We start from the raw sequence: 24,469 nt of genomic DNA on the forward strand, positions 1-24,469 counted from the left end.
AGCTTTTGCCATCTTCTTGCTTCAAATTTGCCTAAACCCAAGGAACAAGTCAAGCTGCTCAGTTTTGGACATGAAGCACAAACCAATCATGATTATGCTTTAGTCATGCAGGTAAGCACCCCAATCCTGGCAAATGGAGTGACCCAGAAGCCACAGGCAACACCACGGTGCCTCATCTAGAGAGGACATTTTTAGGCATCTTCATTCTGTTTCCAGGTATTTACACATTCTGTATGGAATAGATGTGCAAAACAAAGCTTCTGTCTTGAGACCAATACACAGCTAAAGCTCAGGGGAAGAGCTGTGAAGTATTTCGATACTGTGGGAGATGGCACAGGTCGTGCAATGCAGCAGTGGGGGACAAACACTTGGGGATATCGTTATACATAAAATACAGGACTCCATGCTACCAATTCCTAAGATAGTGAGTAATAAATATGATTCTTTAGAAAGTTTTGTTAGTCCCTAGAAAGAAACACCTTCCAACCAGCAAATCTGACACTTTTAACTGTGCAATACACATAAGACAGCAGGGCCACTAGAAACCTCTCTGAGGCCAAGGATGCATCCTCAGGACTGCAGGGGGCAAATGAAAATCAAACTTTGCCCTGACATGAAATGGATGCTCTCCTGTCCACTCACTCTCATGCCTGAGGGCCCTAATACCGAGTCTAGATCTCACCCCCTTTCCCCTGCCTTTTCCAAGAGACTTCCCTAACATCTAAGCCACACAGCAGCTCCCCACTCTTACTGCATCCTTCCAAGCTGTAAATCCAACAAGCAGGAAGCACAGTATCAAATACTTTTCCAAAAGGGTCTCAATAAATTCTTCCTACTGTTTCATTCAACAGGCCCATGGAGAGCCATAGCAGACACAGGCAAATGCAAACCAAACATTTCTGCAGGAGCAGCCCATGTGGAATGGTATCGAATGGCTCCGTCTCACCCTTCCCCATGGTGCCCCCACAGCACGGCCCACCCTGCTGTGCCACCAGCTAGGAAAGCAGGGAAGGCTGAATTAACCCCCTCTGAGCGTGGGGGAAGGGGGCAGCTGATGTTGTCCCAAAATCTGCCATTAAACCTGCCTGACCTGCTGCATTTCTGAAGCAGACAGGGCACTTGTGACCACGACGGAGTGACCATGAGGAGCGTGTGCCCGAGGGCAGGGCCAGCAGCAGGAAACGCTGGCCAGAGGGCCCCATGTGCCCTTGGATGAGCCACATCCTGGCAGGGCTTAGCACAGCTGGGACAGGAATGCCATTGCAGCCTCTGAAGCCCATGGCAGTGGTGAGCTGCCTTCACCAGCCCCAGCCAATGCCCCACAGATGTGAACCCGTGGGCCCAAACCAGTACTCACCATCAGAAAATAATCTCCCTGCTCTCTCCATCATGGTTCCATGAGCAGCATATTATTTACAAGCACCTGGCAAGGAAACACTGACATTCAGGCAGTTTCAGACTTCCTAAATGCAGTCCCTTCCCCCACAGGTATCTGATTTGTCAAGGTTTAGTGCCTGTAAATTTAAAGCTACTGTGTTTTCCTGCCATCTTATTTTTTATTCCTATCTTCAGGGTTTCGTAAGGAATATAAGAAGTCAATTTATCACTGATATTTTTAAGCTTCAGTTTCAACAGCCACGTGAAAACAACAGAGAAAAAACCTCACTTTGTTGGTTTTTATTCAAAAAATACTCTTTTACCCATTGGAGCTGCAGAGGGCAGTGTGGAGGAGATATCAACCCTGCCACCCATGTGATGAGTTTGACACCCCCCTTGGAGGCTGGGAAAGAAGCTTCAGTGGTGGGAGAAGGAAGAACTGCAGCAGGATGAAGGTGGCTGTGTGGAGCACAAGCACTCAGTGAAGGCCACCAGCACTGGGCTTTTCCCCATGTGGTGCTGGAGTTGTTTATCCCCATGGCACAACCACACACTCTGCTGCAGCATCCTGCTGATGCTGCTTCCAGGGCAGCTCCAGGCTGAGGGCTGCTCCCCACCCTCCTTGTAATAGGAGATTTAAATGCATGAAATCATGTCTGAGGAGCCAGATGGGCCAGGCAAAGCCTGATGTCGAGTAATGCCACAGCATCCTCCTGAAAGAGGCTGTGACCTCAAACGCCTCCCCAAATCATGTACAGAACACATTTAGCACTTCCATCTGAAAGCAAGTGGCACCTTCCACACACAGCAAAGGAGTTAAAAACAAACAGACAAACAACCTCATCAACATAGGAAGCCTCTAACAAAGCTATATATAAAACATGATTGATACTGATTAATTGAAACCTGCCCATCACCTTGTTTTGGGGGAGGGAAAAACAGAGTGTGTTTTTATTTCACCTTGATTTCCATTTTCCAGGTTGAAGGGCTAGAGAAATGTGACAAAATTTGCTGGTCTCTACATTGCTTAGGTCTGAAATCCCAAAAAACCACGAGAGTCTCTGCAGAAGAGGCATCTGTGTAGCACTTTGGGAGGATTACAGTGACCAGTCCCTTCCCTCTGGTTCCATAGAAGCCTTTCGTGGCACAGTCAATGTCATGAAACTCCTGCAGCTCCCTTGAAACTCATCCCAGATCTGTCCAAAACTTGGATCAGGCTCATAAACCTCAGACAAGTTTTAAGCTGATGATGAATTAAGGTACAAAGTGAATATTTTCTCCTCCTGGAATTTGTTATTAAAAGCCCTGAGTTTCCAAAGTGGACAAATAGTTCCTAACTGAGTAATTAATTACCTTTGCATCTCCTCTTGATGCCGCAAGCCATCCATTAACAGATACCAATCATCCAGAAGGCACTTAATACGTGACCATTATTCCTGAAATTTTGGGGGTGGTGGTATTTTATTGATTTATTTTAACAAAAATTGCTTGCCTTGTACCTCCATTGGAAGCAGCTTGTTCCAGGTATTTGACATTTGGAGGTCAGGATGGATATGGGTCTTGTGATCCCTCTTCATCCCTCACAGAAAAATGCACAACTTGAAATGATGTTGCATTTTGAATCCTGTCACTGGAAAAAAAAATCCCTTATTTTCTGGGGGAAAAAAATAAACCAGCCATCCAAATCTATCTTGAAGAAGCAATTCTAAATTTCTTACTTATTTCTTTCAGGACCTTTTTCCGCCAGCTCTGGTTTGGAGCACACCCAGATATTCTGCAGCTGAGCTAAACACTTCAGAGCAGTGCCCTTAAATCTGGAAAGAGGCCCCCAGTGAAATTTAGAAGGGACACTTGGATCCAATAAAGTTACAGGTGTGCTCCTCTATCACCAAGTTTCTGGGAGCACCCGTGGTTCTGTTTGCTCTTGCGTAAGGAGGGCAAATCCCAGGTATTGGGGGATATGAGCATAAAAATCCTGTGAAAAAAGCCACAAGGAGCAGAAGGCAGAGAGGAAAGGAGCCTTTCCTGTGCCGTATGGGCTTTAAAGTGATTTATTTTTAGCCTGCAGTTTGCTGCTAGAGCCTCTCATCTGTAGCTTTTAAGGCTGCTGCCGCTGAGGTCTCACCTTGTCTCAGGTTTAAGGGATGCTGTGCCAAATCTGGGTTGCAGCAAGACACCACTGCAGAACGTAACAAGAGCATTATATTCCACTTTCATACAGAGCTAACAAATTTATAGGTTGTCTACAAAATCTCCTCTCTTTTATCCCTGTAATTACCCTCTCTAAAATTCACCAGGCAAGGGCAATAATTCAAATAACTTCAATTTCCCACTAACCTAAATGTTAATCCTAGGCTGGCTCTTGTGCTTCAGCAAATCTCTTCTGACCTTGCAGGTGTAAGTATGATGCTGTTTAAGAAACTTTGCCCGTCTGAATCTAAATCAGAGCCACATGGGTGAGAACAAACCACCTCACAAGGCACAGAAAGCCCCCTGTGCCTTAATTCAGCCATGCACACAAGCATCATTTCACATTGTCACCCTTCTTTGCTGCTTCAACGCTGTGGTCACACCTATCTGCTGGGAAGAAATGGCCATGGCAGGTGTGTGATATTTTGGCCACCATACACAGCAATAACCATTGAAGGAAACTCAAGGCTGATCAAGAGAAAACATGAGGAGAGTGGAAAAAAAAAAAAAGACAAGTTTGAGCTAAGATATGGATTTAATGAACTTGATTCTCCTTGTGCAGACTCCTAATGGGACACAGATCCATGTGGATGGCAATTTATACCAACTGAGAAGCTGTCTCTTAATGCCAATATCACAACAATTTTTCTGCCCATTCTTAGTCCTGACTATTTGTGCTGGAAGTTTTTTGAGGCATAAAATTCCAATTTCTGGACCCTCTTAGTGCTAAGGGATCATAAATGCAGCATGAGCTTCCAGGCAGCACTGCAAAGCAAGTAATAAAATATTTATCCCCACCCGCCTTCTGTGCTTGTATGCTCTGCAAAGGAAACTGTCAAAAGTGGAGCCACCAATTTACAGCTGGAGCCTTCAAAAGGAACCAAAGTGTGTGCCATATCCACATCTCTCTCAAAAACAAATATTTTCACACCTTGACCCATTGCAGAACATTTTAATTTCTTGTAAAATAATGATAATAATAATAATTATTATAACTATTATTATTATATTATATCGAATTCCAAACCAAAACAAAAATAATTATAGATGATAAAAAAGCTCACATGGCTTAAAAAACAGTAAGGCCTTTCCATAACTACAGTAGCCAAGCTGCAACCTTGATATACAACAAGGCATCTGATGCTCAGAGCTGGGCCCCAAACTCACCTTCAGGGAACCTGAAGCTTATGAAACCCCCAGCATGTGGAGGCTCACATGGGCTCTCCGAGGATGAAAGCAGCACATTTCCACTCACAGGAGCAATCCCCACTCCCATTTCTTCCCTTCAGCCATTAAATGTGATGATAAATTCCTGCCCACCTAATTTCACCCATTTTTTTAGAGTTCTACCAAAGCTACAACCATTTTTGAAGTGACACCATGATCTTTAGCTGTACAACTGCTTCCTTGCTTTCTTTCCTGCTGGAAAAGTTTCCTTGGTGCAAAGCCCTGCATTCCTGTAGTGTCTCATGGAGTCTCCAATGCTACCCAGACTGCAGAAGTACTGGTGCTAAAACAAGGCCTCCTGCCACTCTCTCCATTAGCTACACCTGAGGTAATGCTCCAGGGAAGATCAGCATGTCCCTTTCCAAGCATTACCCAAGAAGGCTGTTGTACTCTTCACCTGTAATGCAGCAAGGATTGTGTGATGCATTTCTCCCTGCAGCTACAAGGGAAGGAGCAGGTGCCTGTGCTTACCAGGTGATGGAAGGAGCTGCTTCCTGCTGTGGTGGTGGAGGTGCCAGTGAAGGAGGTGGTAGAGATTCTCCAGCAGCAGCACATGGAGCCCCCAGAAACGCCTGGAACAGTGTGCTCTGCAGGGCATTCCCTCCACTGCCAGGTCTCAAGAGCAGCAATAACCACCCAGTGCTGATGCCAGGGCCACAGCTGCCTTTACCCAGACACACCGAGGCACTCCCCATCCCTGCACCCAGAGCCCTCTAGGTGTCCACTCCCCAGGCCCCTGCATGGCACAGCACAGTGCCTCTCCCTGGCAGCCAGCAGAGGCGTGGCCAGCACACAAACACAACTAGAATGTTCCCAGAGGATGCTCAGGTGCAAAGGGCTGCTGGAAAGTGGTGGCAGGAGAAGGGGACAGCTGCTGCACACTAGCTGAAAGCAAAGCTGGGGGACCTCCTCCCACCACTGCTAGACCAAGGGCCCATCACATCCCAGTTTCGGGGACAAGCAGGGGCCACAGTGTTGAAGAGGCAAACATTTTCTACCAAATCATCTGGTTTCAACCAGTGCAACTCCTCAGCAAGCGAGATACACAGCCAAGGACCTTCCCCACCCTCCCTCTCTGGACCTCCTAACTCATGTCTTATTTTAGAAGGGAATTACATTATTTAGTAGCCAACAAAGAAGGTACCAAGGAATTTCTGCCTACTAATCTCTTCATGCCATGCTCTGGGGTTTTCTTTTGTTCAAGCTACAGAGAAATGCGGGGCTGAGCAATCCTTGACTCAGGAGGAAAGGGACCACGCACGTGACCAGACTTTGTGAAATACAAGATTTTATAGTAATGGCATTGTGGTCAGGAATGAAACTGTAACACAGCACCAAACAGCTTGCCTACAGTGGGGAGCACCATGAAGTGTTTGAAGTTTGCACAACAGGGGTATCTGCCAAGGTTAAGGATGCTACAAGAACAGGGAGTGCTCTCTGGAGCCACTGGCCCCAGGAGAAGCTTCAACATGGGCCCAAAATCCACAGAGCAGATTCGGATTCTTTGGAAACCAACAGCAAGAGGCAGGCAGGAAGGAATCCTGGAAAGGTGTTTCCAACACTGAGTGACTGATTTGAGGTGGGTCAGAGCAGGTCACGCAAACACAACTTTCCTCTTGCCTCTGTTGAGATAATTAAAGTTAAAAGCACTTAGTCCGAGACCTGCAACCTTGAGAAATGAATACACTTTCTGCAGTGCGCCAAGGCGGCTCTTTTCTCCATGTCAGCAGAAAGCCTCCTGTGCCTCCCTCTGTAAGAAAATGGAAAGAGCCAAAACTGCAGCTGGCCAGGCCATGGGATGGGACTCCCCTCACCCAGCAACACCAGGGCACTTAGCACTGGAATGGTGGAATGGCGCTCAAAGGCACTGAGAGTGCCCACAGAAAGGATGGAGAGGAGTTCCTGGTGTCTCAGGCTTTTATTGCACAGAAGAAGAAATAAATAATCTAAACGCTGAAATTATCAGAGATGAAACAAAGTGAAAGGCAGTGATTTCCCCTTCCTGAATGTCAGAACTGATGTGTGGTGCTGAGGGTAAACTTATTTTGCTAAAGCAATTCTCAACCATCTGTCCCTTCAGCCAGGAGATGGTTTAAGTGGGCCCAGGTATTTCATCAGGTCTCAGCTCTCACATCAGAAAGGATGTGGGAAATAACTATGAACAGCTTCTAAGACATAATTTCACAGTTTTACAGAAGAGGTCATTATCCTGCACTTAAATGTGCGATTTCAGTTGTGAATATACTTCATAATCTTCTCATACTTGCCACTGATTCTGGCCTATTGTCTAATGTCTTAAAATACTTTCTAAGACCTTGGTAATTGAAATGCTGAGGTAGAAAATTACTGTATTACAAGCAGGGAAATTCATGCCTAGAGGAGAAGTGAATTGACCTGGAAGGTCGCATCCATCCGTGGCACAGCTGGGAGTGGGGCACCGGCTCCTGCTGCCAGCATCACTGCTCCCAGGCAGAGTGTCCCCAGTCACCCAGAGGACATCTGAAATGGGATGTTGTAAGCTTTTAGAGCAGCAACCTTTTTTAGAACTCAGTAGGGCTTATAATTGAATTCCTTAAAAGGGTTGTACTGTCTTCAGTAACTCATCACTTCCCAGACTGGCCCTTTCATTTCCATTTTCTCCCCTCAGTTTGGGTAAGGTTTGAAGCCCAGCAATGCTGTAGCTTGCATAAACAAACAAGCCTCAAATACATAAATAGCAATTCACATCCTTTGTGCGTACATTCAAGTACTTCAAAAGGCACCTGTGGCAGCCATTAGCCCTTCTAAATGCTTTTTGAAGTAATGGATTGATTTTGTTTGTGTGTGTGTGTCCTTCACTGGAACTGGCTCCCAAATTCCTCTCTGCTGATGAGTGAGGACTGGTGGTAGCGGTCCCGTGAGGCGAAGTCTGCGTTCTCCTCGGTGAGCTGCCTGGTCTCCATGCCAACTGTTGCAAAGGATGGTGTCACCACGATCTGCTCCTTGGGAGCTGGCCTTCTCCTGCAAGCAGAGAAGCAGAGGTGCCTGCATCACCCCTTGTTGGTAATCCATTAGCAGCCGTGCTCTTGGCTGTGCCAGCAAGGCAGGGTGATTCCAGAAGAGGCTGAATCCTTCTCAGTGCCTCTTGGAGGCACAGAGTTAACCTGAGAGCATTTTTCTTAGAAGGCACAAAAGAAATGTTCTCCCTTTCCCCAGATATACAATGCAAAATAAATGTTTTCATAACAAATGGGCTTCCTCTTTGGATATTGACTGTGTCAACACCTTCCACACCAAGCAAGAAAAGAAGGAGCACAAACCATTTCTAATGAAAAATATCCTTTTTATGGTCCCCTAAGCAATAAAAAAATTGTAATACTTTTTGTAATTTTTAAATAAAACAGGAGATTTCCCTACAATCTCTTCATCCCAGAAGCTGATTTTAAGAAAACCTTATTGGCATTTTTAAATCAAAACTGTAAGACAAATACAGTACTGACTAAGACCTCATCAAGCACCTAAGAGCCTTAGAGGTGTCAAGAACCCTTGGCTGCCTCCAACTCCTTTGCAGCTTAATGGGACTTATTATTTTTCTCCAATTCATTAAAATATCTTGACTTGATTTCAGGAAAACAGGACTCAGAAAAAAGCTCTAAATTATTTCAATGCAATTTTTTGCAGCACAACATAGATGGGCTTCAAAATGACCCGACTCCCAAGCAGAGCCCAAGGTGTTCTTTGTGCCAGTAAGAGCAGGAGCCCTGGCACTAGGATAAGGTGACCAAGCTGGCTGGCTGACCCAGAGATTGCACTTTTTGAGAGGAGAAAACCAGGATCAGTTTCTGCCTTGGGCAATCACCAGATCTCCCCTCAGCCTTTCTTGGCAGGGTCTTTGCTCATTGATTGCACTGACCAAAGAACCAAGGACTTTGTTGGTCTGGTAACCCAAAGATAAAATCCCCCTGTGACAACAGCACCTCTCCACACGAGAGGCAGGGATAGTTTCTCCTTTCCACGTGGTCATTCTCCATGAAGCCTCACACCTCAACCAGACTCGCACAGGGATTTCTGACAGCAGGGCAGGAGACACAACTGAGATGCACCAAAGGACAACTGGGAGGAAAATGCTGTTCTGTCATCACAGAGGCACCGAGCTAAAATAACCAGCCACAAATCTGCCTGGGGTGGCAGCAGACAGAACTGCCCGGGGTATGAAGCAGCAGGGTCTGGCTCACTGTGCCATGAGTAATTCTGGCAGCATTTCAGCATGGCCCCACTCACCCTGTTCACCCAGCCTTCACTCCTCACCCTTGGCTTGGGCTTGTGTCACCAGTCCAGCAGATGTTGTGCAAGGGGATAGGGGACAATCCCTTATGCAGAAAACATATGTGGTGGTGCATCCCACTCCCCCTGCCCCTTGGGCTGCACTGTGATCTGAGAAATGCTTGTTAGGCTCAGCCTTGACAAACAGCACCTGGGCTCAGCTCCTCCTGAGCTTATCAGAGACACTGTCTGCTCCAGGGAACTAATGCTGACAGCTCCTGGTTTTTAATGAATATCCTTGGAAACTTATTTTTCTTGCATGAGTAACAACCCAAGTGGAACAACCTTTTTGTAATAGAGCATTCAAAGAAAGTTACTGACAAAAACTGTGGCCAGGATGGAAAATTACTATGACCAAAGCCAACTCTCTTGCTACACTGTAAGCAGCAGTCCAGAGTGAGGCCCTTTGAGCTCTCCTGACCCACAGTGGGCTGAGACCAGCATCTCCCTCAGTGGGGCCTCTCAGAGCAGTGAACTCTCAAGTTTGCTATACTTGGAGGACCATCACCAAATGCTGATTACAGAGCCTGGGCTGATTCCCCCACTCTTCAAATTTCAACCCTCTACCTGTTGAGAAGATGCAAAGGCATCATAATTCCATAAGAATCTCTTGTTAAGTGGTTTAAATTAAGGCATAAATTAAGTGCTGTTATGTCTAAGGCCTACCAAGGAACCTCAGAGAGATCCCTCACCCCTGGCTTCTCTCCCCAACCACCCCTGCTCACCAAAAGCTTGTGGTCATGTTATAGGAACTGTGGGCAGAGACAGGACCTGGCAAGACAGACCAATGTGTTTAATTGGCTGGACTTTGATTTATTTTGAAGGAGGCAGCAAATTGGCACATATAATGTGTGGCAGCTCATGTTGCACAGTCCTCCCTACGGTGTTCACTCACCCCAGCAAAAAAGAAACCCAACAGACTGAGAAACTCAAAGCCCACTGCTCAGAGGCAAAGGTGCTCATAAGCTGCTACAGGAAACCCAATTAGATGGAATTAATAATTAATAGCATCAAATAAGTTTAACAAAACTAGTTAATAACCACCCAAAAAAAAAACCCCTCAAGGTCTTCTGGTAATCAAAACCTCAAGACAATGCTACTCCAGTCCCATGTAAACTCAATACTGAATGGTTCCTTCACCAAAGACCCTGTTTATCATATTTGCCCCAAAGTTATTGCAGCTCCCCCACCCTAGATTTCCTCTCTGAAAATTGAACACAGCTGCCATGTGTGCCTGTTCCAACACTACCAGAGGAATTTGCTTCGGTGAATGATGGATGGAAGAGAAGGAGTCCCCAATTTCTCATTTCCTTGCAGATTTCCCAGTTCAACCTGTGCCATAGATTTTGAGCACAGACCTTTGGGCTAAGATAAAGCTTCAGGCCCCATGATACAGTTATCAGCTGACATTCCCACACACAAAGCAGAGGAAACTCCTGCTTCCCCACATACACAGCCAACCATATGCCAGGCTAATGGGAAGCAAACAGCCTTTTTACAATTAAGCAAGAATAACTCTGAGTATGCAAGAAGGGGCAGAAAGACTGCTTAAGGTAATAAGCAAGTCAATTCTTCCAGCCCTCTCTGTGCTCATTAGTGGGTCATGGGAACAATGAGCAGTGGGTTGGTCACTGCCAAGTGACTGGTACCAACCTGCATGAAGAGATCAAAACCGACTTAATCCAGCCAAAGAAACTGAAATTTGCTGCTGCTCCTATGGAGAAAAGGCACAAGAAGTCAGTATGCTGCTAATTCTCTCATAATAGCATTACACCACTGAATTTTTGCATAAAATCTCAAACCAGCACTCTTGTTATTAGCCTGCAGTACCCAAAGATTTTGTGATAGTGAGAACATTCCTGCAGTCTTCCTACATGCTGTGGCTTTTAAACAACTGTCCAGGTATGAACCCAAATTTCCTATGGAGAACAACTATGCATTCCCAGCCTGACAGTTTGTTAAACCCCAGTAAAGCTTGAGCAAAGCACAGACACCCACCACAATGCCTTTCACTCCCTGGACTGCAAAAACCTTTCCCACTGCAGGGATAGGGAGACAGGAGGAGCCATTCAGCCAACCTCAGCCAGGGTGGCTGTGGTCTCACCAATGATTTCCTCTTGTCTGACCCCACAGAGAGCTGGCTTAGCTTTATTACACCAGCACTGATTTCTTTTCTGATTTCTCTGTAGAGTTAGTTTCCTGCAGGGGTAGGGAAGTGCCAGAGCTGGAAGCAAATGCAGCAGGAGAAGTTTTCGGTGAGGGACAGGGATAACCAAGCCCTGTCAGTGCCTGCTGGATTTGGCTTAGGCTGCTGGGGAGGAAGAGAGAGAAGGGATGTGTCAACCACAGGGAATTTCTCCTCCCAAGGTCTTCATCTAGCCCCTAATGCAGAGCTTCTCTCAGGCTAGTGTCTCCCAGCTTTTCCAGACAGAAGGGCTGTTTGATCCTTTGAAGAACAAACTCACAGATCATCAGAGACTTGTGACCACAAAATAACATTCCCTCGCAGCCAAGTAAAAATCAGGCTGAATTTTGAGCATCCACTGCTAACATTTTCAATGTCATGCATTGTCTCATTGTATGCATGAGAAAAAGAAACCAAGAAAAAAATGTCTAATCTTGCTGCTGTTTCTCAGATCAGCTTCCAAAGCCCTCTACACACTGGAAGAGAAATTCTTATTAAAGTAATTTTTGATAAATATTTCAAAAGCAGATTACCGAGATATAAATACAGTGAGTATACAAAGGCAAAAAAGACTCCAACACCTGAAAACATTATTTCTGTTTTGTTTGATATATGGGGGCCATAAAGAACTTGATTAAAACATATATATATTTCAAAAGATACAAATTAGCAGCTACTAACCACAATCTCAGCTCTTTTCTACTATCCCCTACAGATACATAGAAAGGAAGTCACTCAAGAGTAGAAAAAGAACAATTTAGCAATGTTTGGAAGGTGGTGATTAGTTTTTGGTTTCTCATCATGTGCATTTCTGAAATCTAGTACCTACTTACCTACTGTCTAATAATCTTTCACCTAAATAAACCCAGGTAGCTATTTCTGCACATATTGCATATGAACTCATATTTCATACTTGATTTTTCTCATCCTGGACAAAAAACTGCACATCCAGGCATGCACTCAGCTATGTACCTCACACACCTGCCGATGGATGGATGGATGGATGGATGGATGGATGGATGGATGGATGGATGGATGGATGGATGGATGGATGGATGGATACACACACTCAATCCTGGGCAAACCCCCTCACTGGCCTTGCCAAGGAGCTGTGGCTCTCATGAGCTGCTTGCTGAATGTGCTTCACTGTTTAATCTTGAATTTGTTTAAGCCGATCATGTGCAGGATCTCTCTAATGCTCTCTGCCTTAAAGTGTTTTCCCAGATTATGTTCCCAACATATTCAACGTGTTTAGCTCTGGAATCAAAAGGCTCTCTTGTTCCACAGTTATGAATGCCGAGATTTGATGAGACACGCATCTTAATTCCCATTTTCCATAAACTTCTCTCAGGTGGCTTTAGATTGATTAGGTTTAATAAACCTTATTTATGGCAGATTTTTCTCATTGCTGGGATACATTTACAAAATGCCACCCCTATCAAATCTTAGTATCTGTTTTTCCCATTTGAAGCACAATATAATAAAGCAACAAGCACCATGTTCAAACTATCACACCAATGCTAGTTATAGTTAGAATCTAACAGAAAATTAAAGACTCAGAGAGAAAATGTATTAAAATAACAATGAAATAAATTGTCATCGTTCACTGTGTCACCCACATATTAAACACAAGAATCTCAATTCCTAATTGAGTTAAATTAAAGTTTAATGGATTTTTAAGAAGGTTTAATAGTACAGAGAAAAAAACTCACCAAGAGGGAGTCCTGGGCTGACTTGGCCGATGTAGAAATACAGAATAACCCCTGCTCCCAGGCTGACCAGGGTGTAGATCCACTGAATGACAAACATTATGATGAGGGACACAATTGCCTGTTGGAAGGACACAGCTTGGGGTTACCCCAGAGTCTGGGAGGTAATACCATGGAGAGGCAAAGCTCAGGTTTCCATGTTACAGGGAGCCTTGTTTGGTCTCACCCTTAAAAGGAGGGAAAGCACAGGTTTACAGTGTCACCTTGAGCAGCATGGAGGTAGCTCCAGTGAGCTACCCTGACTCCCAGGGGCACTGTGGGTCTCTGCCAGGGCTTCTCCAAGAGAAGTATCCAGAAGCTCACCAGTTCAGGAGGAGGTTTGGCTCAAGCTGCATACAAACCAGGGGCAGAGGTAGCATCTCCATGGGAGATGTTTGGAACAGCAATAGCAGCACACAAAGAAAGGGCTAAAACGGTCCCAACTGACACAAGTGAAGCTCAAAGAGAGAGGGCAGAGGGGAGAGGAGTCAGGATGAGTAAACACATCCAATTTTTGCTCTTGTGATTTTATTTTGCATTATCAATCCCATCTCAGCTCTGTTGCACCCTCCTCCCAAGCCTGATCACTGACAGGAAACCAAGTTTGCTTTAATGAGCACATCCATCATCTCCATAAGCAAATTCCCCTGCAAAGGCAGAGCTGATGGCTCTGCCCTAACATGCACTTGGGAGCCACAATAGAGACGAGCCCAGAGATGGCATCAGCACACAACCTCCTAAAGATGCCATCCCAAAGAGGGGCCACCACTCCCTGCCCACCCCCGGTGCCCAGTGGAATCCCTCACCAGGAGCTGGCTGCTGGCAGCAGCAGTGGTGAATTTGAAAAGCAGGTGTCCTACTCCATCTGAGGAGTTAACTAAACTAACGGGGTTTGTTGTTTGAGTGGGTTTGTTACATTTTATGCACAGCTATGAAATCCTCATCCATGCAGCAACGCCATATGGCTCATTCATTATGCATATCTGACCCTTTCCTTGTCATCTGCCCAATAATCCATCTTCCCAAGATAAATTTAAGTGTCTTAAACTTCTCAGCAACTTGAGGCAGAAGCTATTTAAAAGTTATTTAAAGTAACATGTTGTAGGAATGCTCTCCTTTCCTCCCTCAAAAGATGGAATTTCATAGCTGGGCTGCTGGTATCAGGAAGTCAGCTCTAATGAAACCCCACCCCAAGATTGCAGAAACTGACCCATTAATAAAAGCAACACAGCTTTGAAGATGGTGTCCCAGTCCATTACACAGCAAGAAAAAGCAGACTGGCACACAGGGAAAAGAGAAACACTGATTATTTTTTTCCCCATGCATCTTTAAAGTCCTAAGACTCCAGACTTTGAATTTGTACTTTTGAGTTGGGTTGGACCTTGTTTATTTGGCTTTTTTCCTGTTGTTATTTAATTTAATATGTCATTGGCTTTCCCTGAATTTGAACTGCAAGGCATGGTACCTGGAGAATTTAGCTCAGGTGACCTGGAATACGAGAATCAAAAGCCATTATTTAAGGTACTGGAGTACTTACACTGCAGTATGGAATGAATGTTCTTCTGTTTTCTACTATCACAAAACACTGCTCAAAATAAAAGAAAATTACTTACACCAGCAAAGGAAATCCAGTGACTGAAAAATCTGGAGTAGAAGGTTTCTGGTATTTGCTGAATTCCCAGTTCTGGATTTTGTTGCTTTATAGATGATTCTAAAGAAAATGAAAAGAAAAATAAATTAGAAAGGTGCTATAATTTGGGGTTTTTTTTCTCTTCTTTACATTACCAGATTCCAGGAACCAAAGCAAAAATTCTAGCTGACAGCTGGGTATGACAGAGTTAAACCAAAACCTCCAAAATGAAAACTGAAAAGAAGCACAAGGGAAAAACCAAAAAGTTGCCAGCTCTGCTACTAAGTCCATTTGAAGGCTGCATCTATCTCTGCCTTAGCTTCACAATTTGTGAAATAAGAAAAATAATACTTTCCTCCCTCAGAGGGGTTTAGGAAGCTTAACTGACTAATGCTGATGAAACACTACAGCACTGGGAATGACAAACTCCACACACATGTGCTGTATCAAATACCCACATCACCACCAAATTCAGATCTTCACCTATGGAGGCTGAGTTGCAGACTCCACCTGTGTTGTGGGGACCACTGCACTAAGGTAGCCTGAGTTTTAGAGTCACAGGGCTCCAACCATCCTACCCCACACCAGGATGAGGTAAATCCCAAGATACACCTAAACCCTTTTTAATGTACAGCATTCAGCAGGCCTGTGAAGAATTATGAGTATATCGTAAACAACCCAGCAGTAAATTTAGTCCTGCCTGCTTTCCTGTGATTAATCTTCTGTAGGAAATTGCATTGGAACTTCTCCTGTGATGCATTGCAATGAACTCTACCCTCACCTGGAATAAATGATATTATTGCCATGAATCACTGAATGACAGCCCCATATAAAGCTTGTTTCATGCCTGCCTTCAGGAAAGCACTGGGAGGACCAAGGTTATAAACAATTTCCTCTGAACAGGGAGATGTCCATCTCCTACAGCCCTTACCTTCTCCCCCTGGGCCAGGGAGCATCATCACTTCACTGCAGGGCTCTTCCCTCTGCTCCATCCTCCTGGGTATGTGCTGGGCATCCACAGGGGGTGATGAGCCCAGACCTGCATCCCACTGACTGCCCTGCTCATCCACATCCTGCTGCCTCCCATGGGGCTCTGTGGTCTCATCCCAGCTGTTCTGAGCCAGGGGAGCATCCTGATGGAGATCCAGGAGAAAGCTGTCTTGTAATGTCTGCTTGGCTGGCTTCTTTGCCTTCTTTTGTTTGCCCTTTTGGGTTAAATTCTCAGCTCCTTCTCTTTTGCAAGTACTTGGCTCACTAAAAAATGGTTTAAAAAGCTGGTCCATGTCTTTTTTGAATTCCAGCAAGGTGCCATTTGATCTGCTTTGAATTACCCCATCTGCTGCATGGCTGGGGGGCTTGTTGAAAATTAAAGGCTGGGATGGGTGAGCAGGTCTAGCAGCTCCCATCTGGGTCTCCTCAGGTTTCTGCTGAATGTTGTAGCTCAGGGATAGTGAGAAATAGGAATAGTCCACAGCAATATATGTCAGCATGAAGTTGATGGTGACTATGGGAGCAAGAACATTCACTTGCCCAATGAAGACAAAAGCCATGGTGATGAGACTTGTTAAGCAAATCGCAGCCACTGGAGTCTTGTTGGGGCCTTTCTAGTTCATAAATAAAACAAAAATACATTTAAATTAATAACCATGAACCTTGCCATGAGGATTCCCCACTTGCTCAGCTGCTGTTTGTGGTTACCTGGGCTGTCTGCAGTACCCCCCTAATCATGAATACATGCATGTGCAAACAGAGGCTCACAGGCCTAATAAATGAAAGAACTGAGTGGAAGCCAAAAGCTGTGGAGCTCCCACTTCATTTCTAAGCCTTATTCAGTCTTTGTCTTTGGTAAATTCATCCACTCTCATTCATCTCTCCATGGTAAAACAATGTCATTAAAGCAGCAATAAACCTTCAGAGAGATTTGTGGGGCTTATGGGAAGTCTGGCAATAAAACGTGTTAATTAGAGTTAACTGTTCATCTCTAATTATTCCACAGGACTCTGCATCACTGCCTACCCAAATGGCTCCCTGATGCTGCCCTTGGAAAAGCTCTGCATGAGGCAGTGCCACCTGCACATCAGCAGCTCCTGGCCCTGCCAGGCAGCCAAGCTGAGCCCATGGTGAGCTGAGCCTGTGCAGGTGGGGCTCCCCTCCTTCCACCCACCCCAGCAGCAGCTGGAAAGCAGCTCTGAGGCTGGGCAGCGGGGGACATGGGGTGGCAGTGAGCCCCAGGCATGTGTCAGGAGGGCAGGAGAAACATTGCCTGCTCCTGTCCTTTGGGACTGGCTGAAGGCAGGGAAAGGGGAAGGGAAAGAGGCACAAAACAAAGAGCATTGGGAGTGGGAATACCTGAGCCTTTGGCTCATGAGCTTTAATCCCAGGTCTAACACACCCTTCCTTGGACCAGGCACCATCTTGCCATTTTGCCACCTGACAAGCCTGTGCAAGCTGTGTAAAGACTTTGCTTAAAAATATATTACAAGATATCTTACAAAGCATCTTAAGTTTTCACTTAACTGCATTTACTTCTTTAATAAACACACTGCTCAAATGGAAACTCTTTCTGTTTCCTCTGCTCTTATTTATTAATAGAAAAGGGGACAAGTTCTGGACAATTGCATCTTTTCAGAATGAACAAAATACATCTTAGGGCCAAAGGAAGACAGATCTCAGAAAGCATCTTCAGTATCAGAAAGATGTACTGAGATGGGGAACAGATGGGAGGACCTCAGGATGCATCTGGCTTGGATTTAACTCCACAGAAAATATTTGTGTCCTCCCCATCAGCTGGGGTTATGGTGACCACACCACATTCTTCAACCATGAAAAAGAATTGATGTGGAGTAGATTGGTAAGGACAAATTAAATGTATTTACTCTCCATAAACCAAATCTAAACAATTCCCAAGGTGTGGAAAGATGGAAGGGGGAGAAGTGGTCTGCCTTTGTTCTCTCACCTCTTTTTGAGCCCTTCCCATCATGGCACTCTACTTGGAGTTCAGAGCAGAAAATTTGACGGAGAGGAGAGGAGAGGAGAGGAGAGGAGAGGAGAGGAGAGGAGAGGAGAGGAGAGGAGAAGAGAGGAGAGGAGAGGAGAGGAGAGGAGAGGAGAGGAGAGGAGAGGAGAGGAGAGGAGAGGAGAGGAGAGGAGAGGAGAGGAGAGGAGAGGAGAGGAGAGGAGAGGAGAGGAGAGGAGAGGAGAGGAGAGGAGAGGAGAGGAGAGGAGAGGAGAGGAGAGGAGAGGAGAGGAGAGGAGAGGAGAGGAGAGGAGAGGAGAGGAGAGGAGAGGAGAGGAGAGGAGAGGAGAGGAGAGGAGAGGAGAGGAGAGGAGAGGAGAGGAGAAGGAATCAACTTTGCTAAACCACTGAGAACTTCATAAGGGTTGCCAAGTAGAGAACAGCTCATTCTGAGATCACCTGAAAACTGCCTTCAGGAGCTGGAAGTTTTTGCAATCATTACTGTTCCTGATTTCTCTACAATTATTACTATTATTTTTGCTATTATTATAACCTTTAGTTTAGAAAACTGCTTCAAGAAACATAAAACAACAGAGAGAAAATTATGATATTTATAAAATATTTAAATATTTTGAACACTCATAAATATCAATACTGAAAAATATTTTTCTGTATTTTTAAGCCACTCTGAAGGAGCAAAGCATGATAAGGCTTTTCCAGACACTCTGTGCAGACACTTAGGTACTCCAGATTATTGAGAGTGATGGAATTATTTTCTCCCTATTCAAAAAAAGGGAAAATCCTGTATGGATGTATAGCCCAAGACTACAGAGTCCTTGGTGACTGGTATCAGTAGAATGAGCTGTGCATAAAGACTATTCACGAAGTAAGGAAAAAGCTTCTTGTCATATTCCAAGCAAGACTTTGTTTCAATGCATATCTAAAGCTTAGAAGACCCCTCACTTAACCTTTTAAATCTATTCATTGTTTTTATTTAATAGTGTCCCAAAGGCACCTTGTCTTCCAAAGAAGTGTCCTCTTCTCCACTGCACACAGACTGAATCCAGAGCATCACAGCTGGCCAAGCACTCAGCTCTGAACTTACCACAGAGGACAGGAACAGACCAAAGAAAATGTACAGGAAAGAAGAACAAGAAAGAAAACAGATAAAAGGTAAGGAGACAGTTACCATCTATTTCACCATGTGCTGGGACAAAAGCTTCAGGCTTCTGCCCTGGGCAGGAGGGCAGAGGAGAGGGAGGTGCTTCTTCGGTCATGGCTGGGATCAGCACCAGCTTGGAGAAGGTGTTTGCAAATACCCCACAGGCAAAGTTATATCATAAGTGCCTGTCCTGCTGGGCACATCTTGAGCAAGTGGATCGGGGGGGGACTGATGGCAGCCCAGGAGGGGCTGTGTGTGCATGAGGGCAGGACACAGAGCCCCAGGGCAGAGCACACGGGTGGGAGTGAAGTGTCAGCACTGCACAATGCCAAACCCTGTGGGAGGGCTCAGAGCAGAGGCAGTGCACACAGGGACAGGCAGGGAAAGGACCACAGACAGTTGGATGCTTGGTTTTTTTTCATAAAACCACCCATTTCCTGGCTTTTCTGCCTATGCATGGGATACCAGATCCTGAGCTTTCCCCTCCTCGCATTTCATGCATCCCCCCCATCTCACTCCACAGACACATAGAAATCTTGGCTTCTTAAGCTCAGGTGAAGGTTTGACAGCAATCCTGCAGAAAGGATGACTAACCCCACGTCCAAGGAAAGCAAGCATGGGGATCACATTCTCCTGGGCAATGCACTGCAGGATCCGGGGTGCTCCATACAGCCCTCCCATGCAGGAGGCCAGGGATGAGATGTACAGCCCTAGCAAAAACAAAAACCCCACCAAGGATACCTGGAGGAAACAGAGAGAATGCAAAGTTCATTATGTTATGCCTTAAAGACACCTAAGCAATCTTAAATACACGTATTTTAACAGATCACATATATTTTCGAACGTTGTTAAATGAACAGAGCAAGCCCTGGGAGAGCAGCAATTTAATTGGTCTGTGGTATAAAGTACAAGCAATTAATACAGGAAAATTATCCCATAAAAGTAATTTAATACTGAACATCCTGTACCGACAGAACCATTTTACAAGCTCATATCCAAGGAATTCTTTGTCACTTGGAGCAACTGCAGCAAAGCAGCAGCTATTAGATTCCCCTTAAGTAACTGGAAGTGAGTTTATTTCAGGCAAGATCACTTATATACAGAGCACATCATACAGGAAAAGCTGCCCAGGCTTCCCACCATCCAAAACAGGAAGACAAACCCCTGTGTCTCAGAGGGGAAAACCAATCCTGAAGGAAAACCCACAGTACAACCAAATCAAAATTGCCACTTAAGTAAATGGCATCTCAAAAAACACGCTCCAAAGGATGTAATACAATGACCTTATTTTCCTGTCTTCAATGAGAAAAGAATTTCCTTTGGCCAGCATGAAACACTAAAAAGAAAAAATTTAAAGTCATACTGCCAACATGACTGGGTTTAGAACTGTTTTTTGAAGCACCCTTTCAAGCTGGGAGCATCTCCTGCAGGTGTGGAGGGAAAGGAAGGACAGCTCCTGGTCTGTCACACAGAAGTGAGGACTGGGGTCCCCCTAAGCAGGTCCCCACTGTCGAGAGCTGCAAGCACAGAGAGTGTATCTAAAAAACCCCACCCAAATACACAAAACCCCACAATATAAACATTGTGCAAGAAAGCTTTGAAATGGGAGTGTTCCTGGCACTGCAGGACCTGGACAGAAAAAATAAGGAGAACAAAGTCCAGGGTCACCTGAAACACCCCCAAGTCCTGCGAGACCACAGAGGTCTGACAGCCAGCAGCCAGGCAAGGAGAATGGCATGGGAGTAACTCCAGCACTAATGCCAGGCAGAGAGAAAAACCTCACATTTTGGTCCAAATCCAACATGCCCATACTCCTCTGAATGCTGGAGGTGCAGACAAATATCTGTGACAGAGGATGTCTCCAAATGCAGGTCCCCTGCATCCCACATTTGCTCCCACCCCTCCTTCCATGGAAAAGAGGGTCTAAATGAACACAAGTCCTCCCAGCTTCTGCCCCCATTGAAGTCAGGTGGCACATGCTTTTTTAGGAGGAATTACAAAAATTTACATGGCTAAAGATGATTCAAGCTACATCTGACTTTGGTTTTTTGTCTACGAAATCTGCAGGCAGCAAAAAGGAGATTGGGTAAAAAGCCATAAAAACCTTTCTCTTGGGGAAGGCAAGTGAAATGAACATCATGATCCAGAACTGTTCAAACTTCCTACCACAACATTTCCCCATGAAAATCCACTTGGCCTTGTGAATTGTATCTTGTGGGACAGAAGGAACCTGAGGCAAAGATGAGCAGATAGCAGCTCTCATTAGCCCAGCAGACAGACACTCAGTGGGGAATCCTCCCTTCCCTCTCCTCTAATCCTACCCTGCTCCGAGAAATACTCGGAAGAAACAAACACTTGTGCCAGACATCATATATTATTTTAGCTGCCAAAAATGCTTGCATTTAAATGTGCTACTTGACATTCAAATCAGGGTTAGAGGGGAAGAGTCCCTTTCACTGAGGCTGATGAAAGGTTTTGCTAAGAGTTTTGAACATAGAGAGTGTGAATACGTTGCAAGGAATTGGCAGTTGGAGCTCATTAGAAGTGAAATTACTGAATCTCATTTTTGTGTTTAAAAAGCCAAACAAATATTGCAACAGAGAAAAGCAGCCAAGCATTCGTTCACCTGTGATAGAAAGGGAGAGTTTGGAGAAGTAATGATCTCTCCCCCCTTCCTCTCTCCAAAGTCATTAAAATCTAAAGCATCTTGTAATAACTCAAAAAACATGAATATTGCACCATTTGTTTGTTCTGTATTAGGGGAAAGAAAATTGAATTTACTTTTTTGGAGGGGGGTGTTTGCTTGTTTATTTTTTGTATTTGACAGTATTAAATATCTTCTCAATCATTACTAGGAGATTTTTCATTTTCCCACTGAGGGTTCTGAAGTTAAAGCACAGCTTTAACAATCTCTTTCTCTTCAGCAGATTCATTTAAAGCTGATTCTTTTGGATACTGCACTTTTTGCCCATTAAGTCATTGACATATAAAGAGGTTGCCTTAGAGAAGGCAAGTTCATTCTTTTTTTCCCTGAAACAGAGGTGGATTTTTTTACCTCAGCAGGTAGTGGCAGAGCCCTACCAATAATTGGGCGTTTATCTGGGGGTTGGAAGAAGTTTAGAGCTGGAAGAAGTTTAGAGCTAAGAAACAAAACCAGAGTTTCAAACTGATATTTTAGACTAAAACCATGTTACAGATCAAACAATGTAAAATTCTCAACTTCAAATGAATCACAAAAAAAGTGTCAAATACAGTGAACCCGTGATTTTGGACAATACCCAATAACAGAAAATTAGCCTTTCTACATCCCATCCAAAGAAAGACAATGGCACACACCAAAATCTCTTGCTCTCTTCTTAGAGGCCTGCAGTGGTAAGGCTCATTGTGTGTTACACTGCACACCCCCCTCATGTAAATACTCTGTGTGGAATATCTTGAGCTTAATAATCCAATTGCTCACCCTGCAATTACAGCCCGCTAGATATGGAAATGTGAGCTTCGCTTGGCTTAGTCAAGATAAGCAGGGGGGTTCTTCAGAGATTTCAATTTGGTCTAAGCTTTCACCAACGAGAAAGGATACATGGAATAAAATACAGCATTTATCATTAGACCACATTACCATACCTTAGCTCTTAAAGCTATTGCTGGGTGACAATGCCAAGGTTTGGCATTACGGGATATGCTGGTGAATGCAAGGCTATTCAAACCAATTGTACACTGGGATTTGCAACAGGGAAATTTTAATGAGGGATGTGTAGCCACATTCCTTAGGCTTTTGAAAAGCTCAGGCATTCAGTAAGGCAGATGGCAACCTGAAAGCACCATTATAAAAACCTCAAGTTACCTTCTCTGCTATCATGAAGTCATAGCGGAGAGACTGCCGGGTACAAATGGCTCCCAGCAAGAAAACGAAGACCATGTACAGAAACCACCTGCAAACAACAAAAATAAACCAATTTCTTCACAGCAAGACAAGAACATAGAGAATTCTGCCCCTAGGAGAGCCAGGAGACGGTCAAATGCCCACAAGTTGGGTCTTCAGTCACTCTGCATGGTTCTGGCCTCTCCATACTCAGGCTGGGGGATAATTTTGTCTGTAAAGCCCAGACAGCAGAGAAGGGAATGACCACAGCCTTGGATAGATGGACTCATGTGATACTACTGTGTCCTGTGGAATCCCCCCTCTTAAAACAAGCACCAATTCCAGCAGGAATGCCTCCAGATTGTGAAGAATCTTCCTTCCTGACTGAACATTGGTACACAATTAAAAGAAATAATTTCAAAGTCAATTTAGATGGCAATAAAAGCAGGCAGGAAAACCTACGGGGCTTTTTTTTTAATAAACAGCAGTGAAAAGTTCTCATGGAAAGCAGTATTTCCTTGGGAAGAGCATGCCTTGGTGATGCAGGGCCTCTGCTTCCCCTGTCTTGCAGGTGGGTAGGTCATCTCACCTCTCTTGCCCTCATTTGCCCAGTAATAAAAAATACAAAATTTTGATACTTCTTTTCTATTTATATAGAAAAAGAACACAAGAGGGGGAGCAATAAACCTCCTCCCCCCCCCCCCCTTGAAATCTACAGCAGTGAATGACAAAATCATGCCCCACCAACCCTTGGAGAATTCTGCATTCACTCGAGGGCAGCCAGGCTGCAGCAGCACAAGCACCCAGCACAGCACAGATCCCACCCTGCAGGGGAAGGACCGAGTACATGCTCACTAACAAACATCTCCAGCCCACCCAGAGTATGTGGTGGTAATGGATGACAATTTGAATGAGAGCCACACTTTAATTTTCCAGATGGCTGAGTAATAAAAGGCTGATGGGAATATGAAATGGATTGGTCACACTCAGGGCAGTCTCCAGAGCAAATATTCCCCAATCAATGACTTACGAGGTGCCGATAGCAGCCAGAGACCCCAGAGGGATGTTGGAAGAAGGCTTCTGGAGATCTCCACTCATATTGAACCCAGCCATCACACCTGTATTTTGCAGACACAAGTGCAATTTAGAGTCAATCTAAGTTATAGTATATATAATACACATTGCAATATGTAATATAATTTAATCAATCAGTTCATTGATTGTTTCACAACAGTAGCTATATCACTTCATTGCACTGCCACACAGACAAATATTGGCTCCCATCAGTTGCTTGGTAAAAAAATGTTCATGACTTTAGCAGAAGCAAGTCACCACTAACATGTCAAAGAAGCCTCTGTCTGGTTTGAACAGTGCTGAGGGGGAAGCAGTATGTGAACAAAACCCATCTTATCTTCATACAAACCTAACAGGAGACAATGCTGCCCAGCTGTTGAAAAGAGAAATGCCACTGTTCATCAGGGCAGCACATGCAGCAGTGGTACAACCCCCAGTCCAGATCCATTACAGGTCCCTGCATTCACAGGGGACAGCCACTGCTACAAAACAGAATGTCCTGTCCCCATTAAATGATGATCACATTAGCAGAGGGAATGACAGGGCTCTCGGCACGTAGGTGGCACCTTCCAGCCAAGGGATCTGCTTTGGAAGTAGGCATTATCTCTGCCTTGCAGATAGGAAAACAGAAACACTGAGAGGGCAAGTGATTGTCCCAGTGTCACGTAGAAAACACATGCTAGGACTAAGAATAAAATACTGAACTGTTATTTTAGGCCAGAGTACAGGGTATTATACAATCAGGGACAGTCCTTA

At 44.8% G+C, this 24,469-nt stretch overlaps 1 protein-coding gene across 1 annotated transcript in view; it reads right to left on the reverse strand.

The window, feature by feature from the left end:
- Positions 1-6,704: 6,704 nt before the first annotated feature.
- Positions 6,705-24,469, reverse strand: part of SLC12A8 (solute carrier family 12 member 8) — a 46,273-nt gene continuing 28,508 nt past the window's right edge. Inside the window, exons 6-13 of the mRNA XM_036386854.2 lie at positions 23,670-23,757; positions 22,622-22,709; positions 19,372-19,518; positions 15,591-16,263; positions 14,643-14,740; positions 12,994-13,111; positions 10,750-10,810; positions 6,705-7,794 (exon numbers count right to left, since the gene is read on the reverse strand). Coding sequence (XP_036242747.1) covers positions 7,629-7,794; positions 10,750-10,810; positions 12,994-13,111; positions 14,643-14,740; positions 15,591-16,263; positions 19,372-19,518; positions 22,622-22,709; positions 23,670-23,757 — 1,439 coding nt within the window. The 3' untranslated portion in view covers positions 6,705-7,628. The remainder of the gene's footprint in view (positions 7,795-10,749; positions 10,811-12,993; positions 13,112-14,642; positions 14,741-15,590; positions 16,264-19,371; positions 19,519-22,621; positions 22,710-23,669; positions 23,758-24,469) is intronic.

Source organism: Molothrus ater, chromosome 7, assembly GCF_012460135.2.
Source record: "Molothrus ater isolate BHLD 08-10-18 breed brown headed cowbird chromosome 7, BPBGC_Mater_1.1, whole genome shotgun sequence".
NCBI classification, from domain to species: domain Eukaryota; kingdom Metazoa; phylum Chordata; class Aves; order Passeriformes; family Icteridae; genus Molothrus; species Molothrus ater.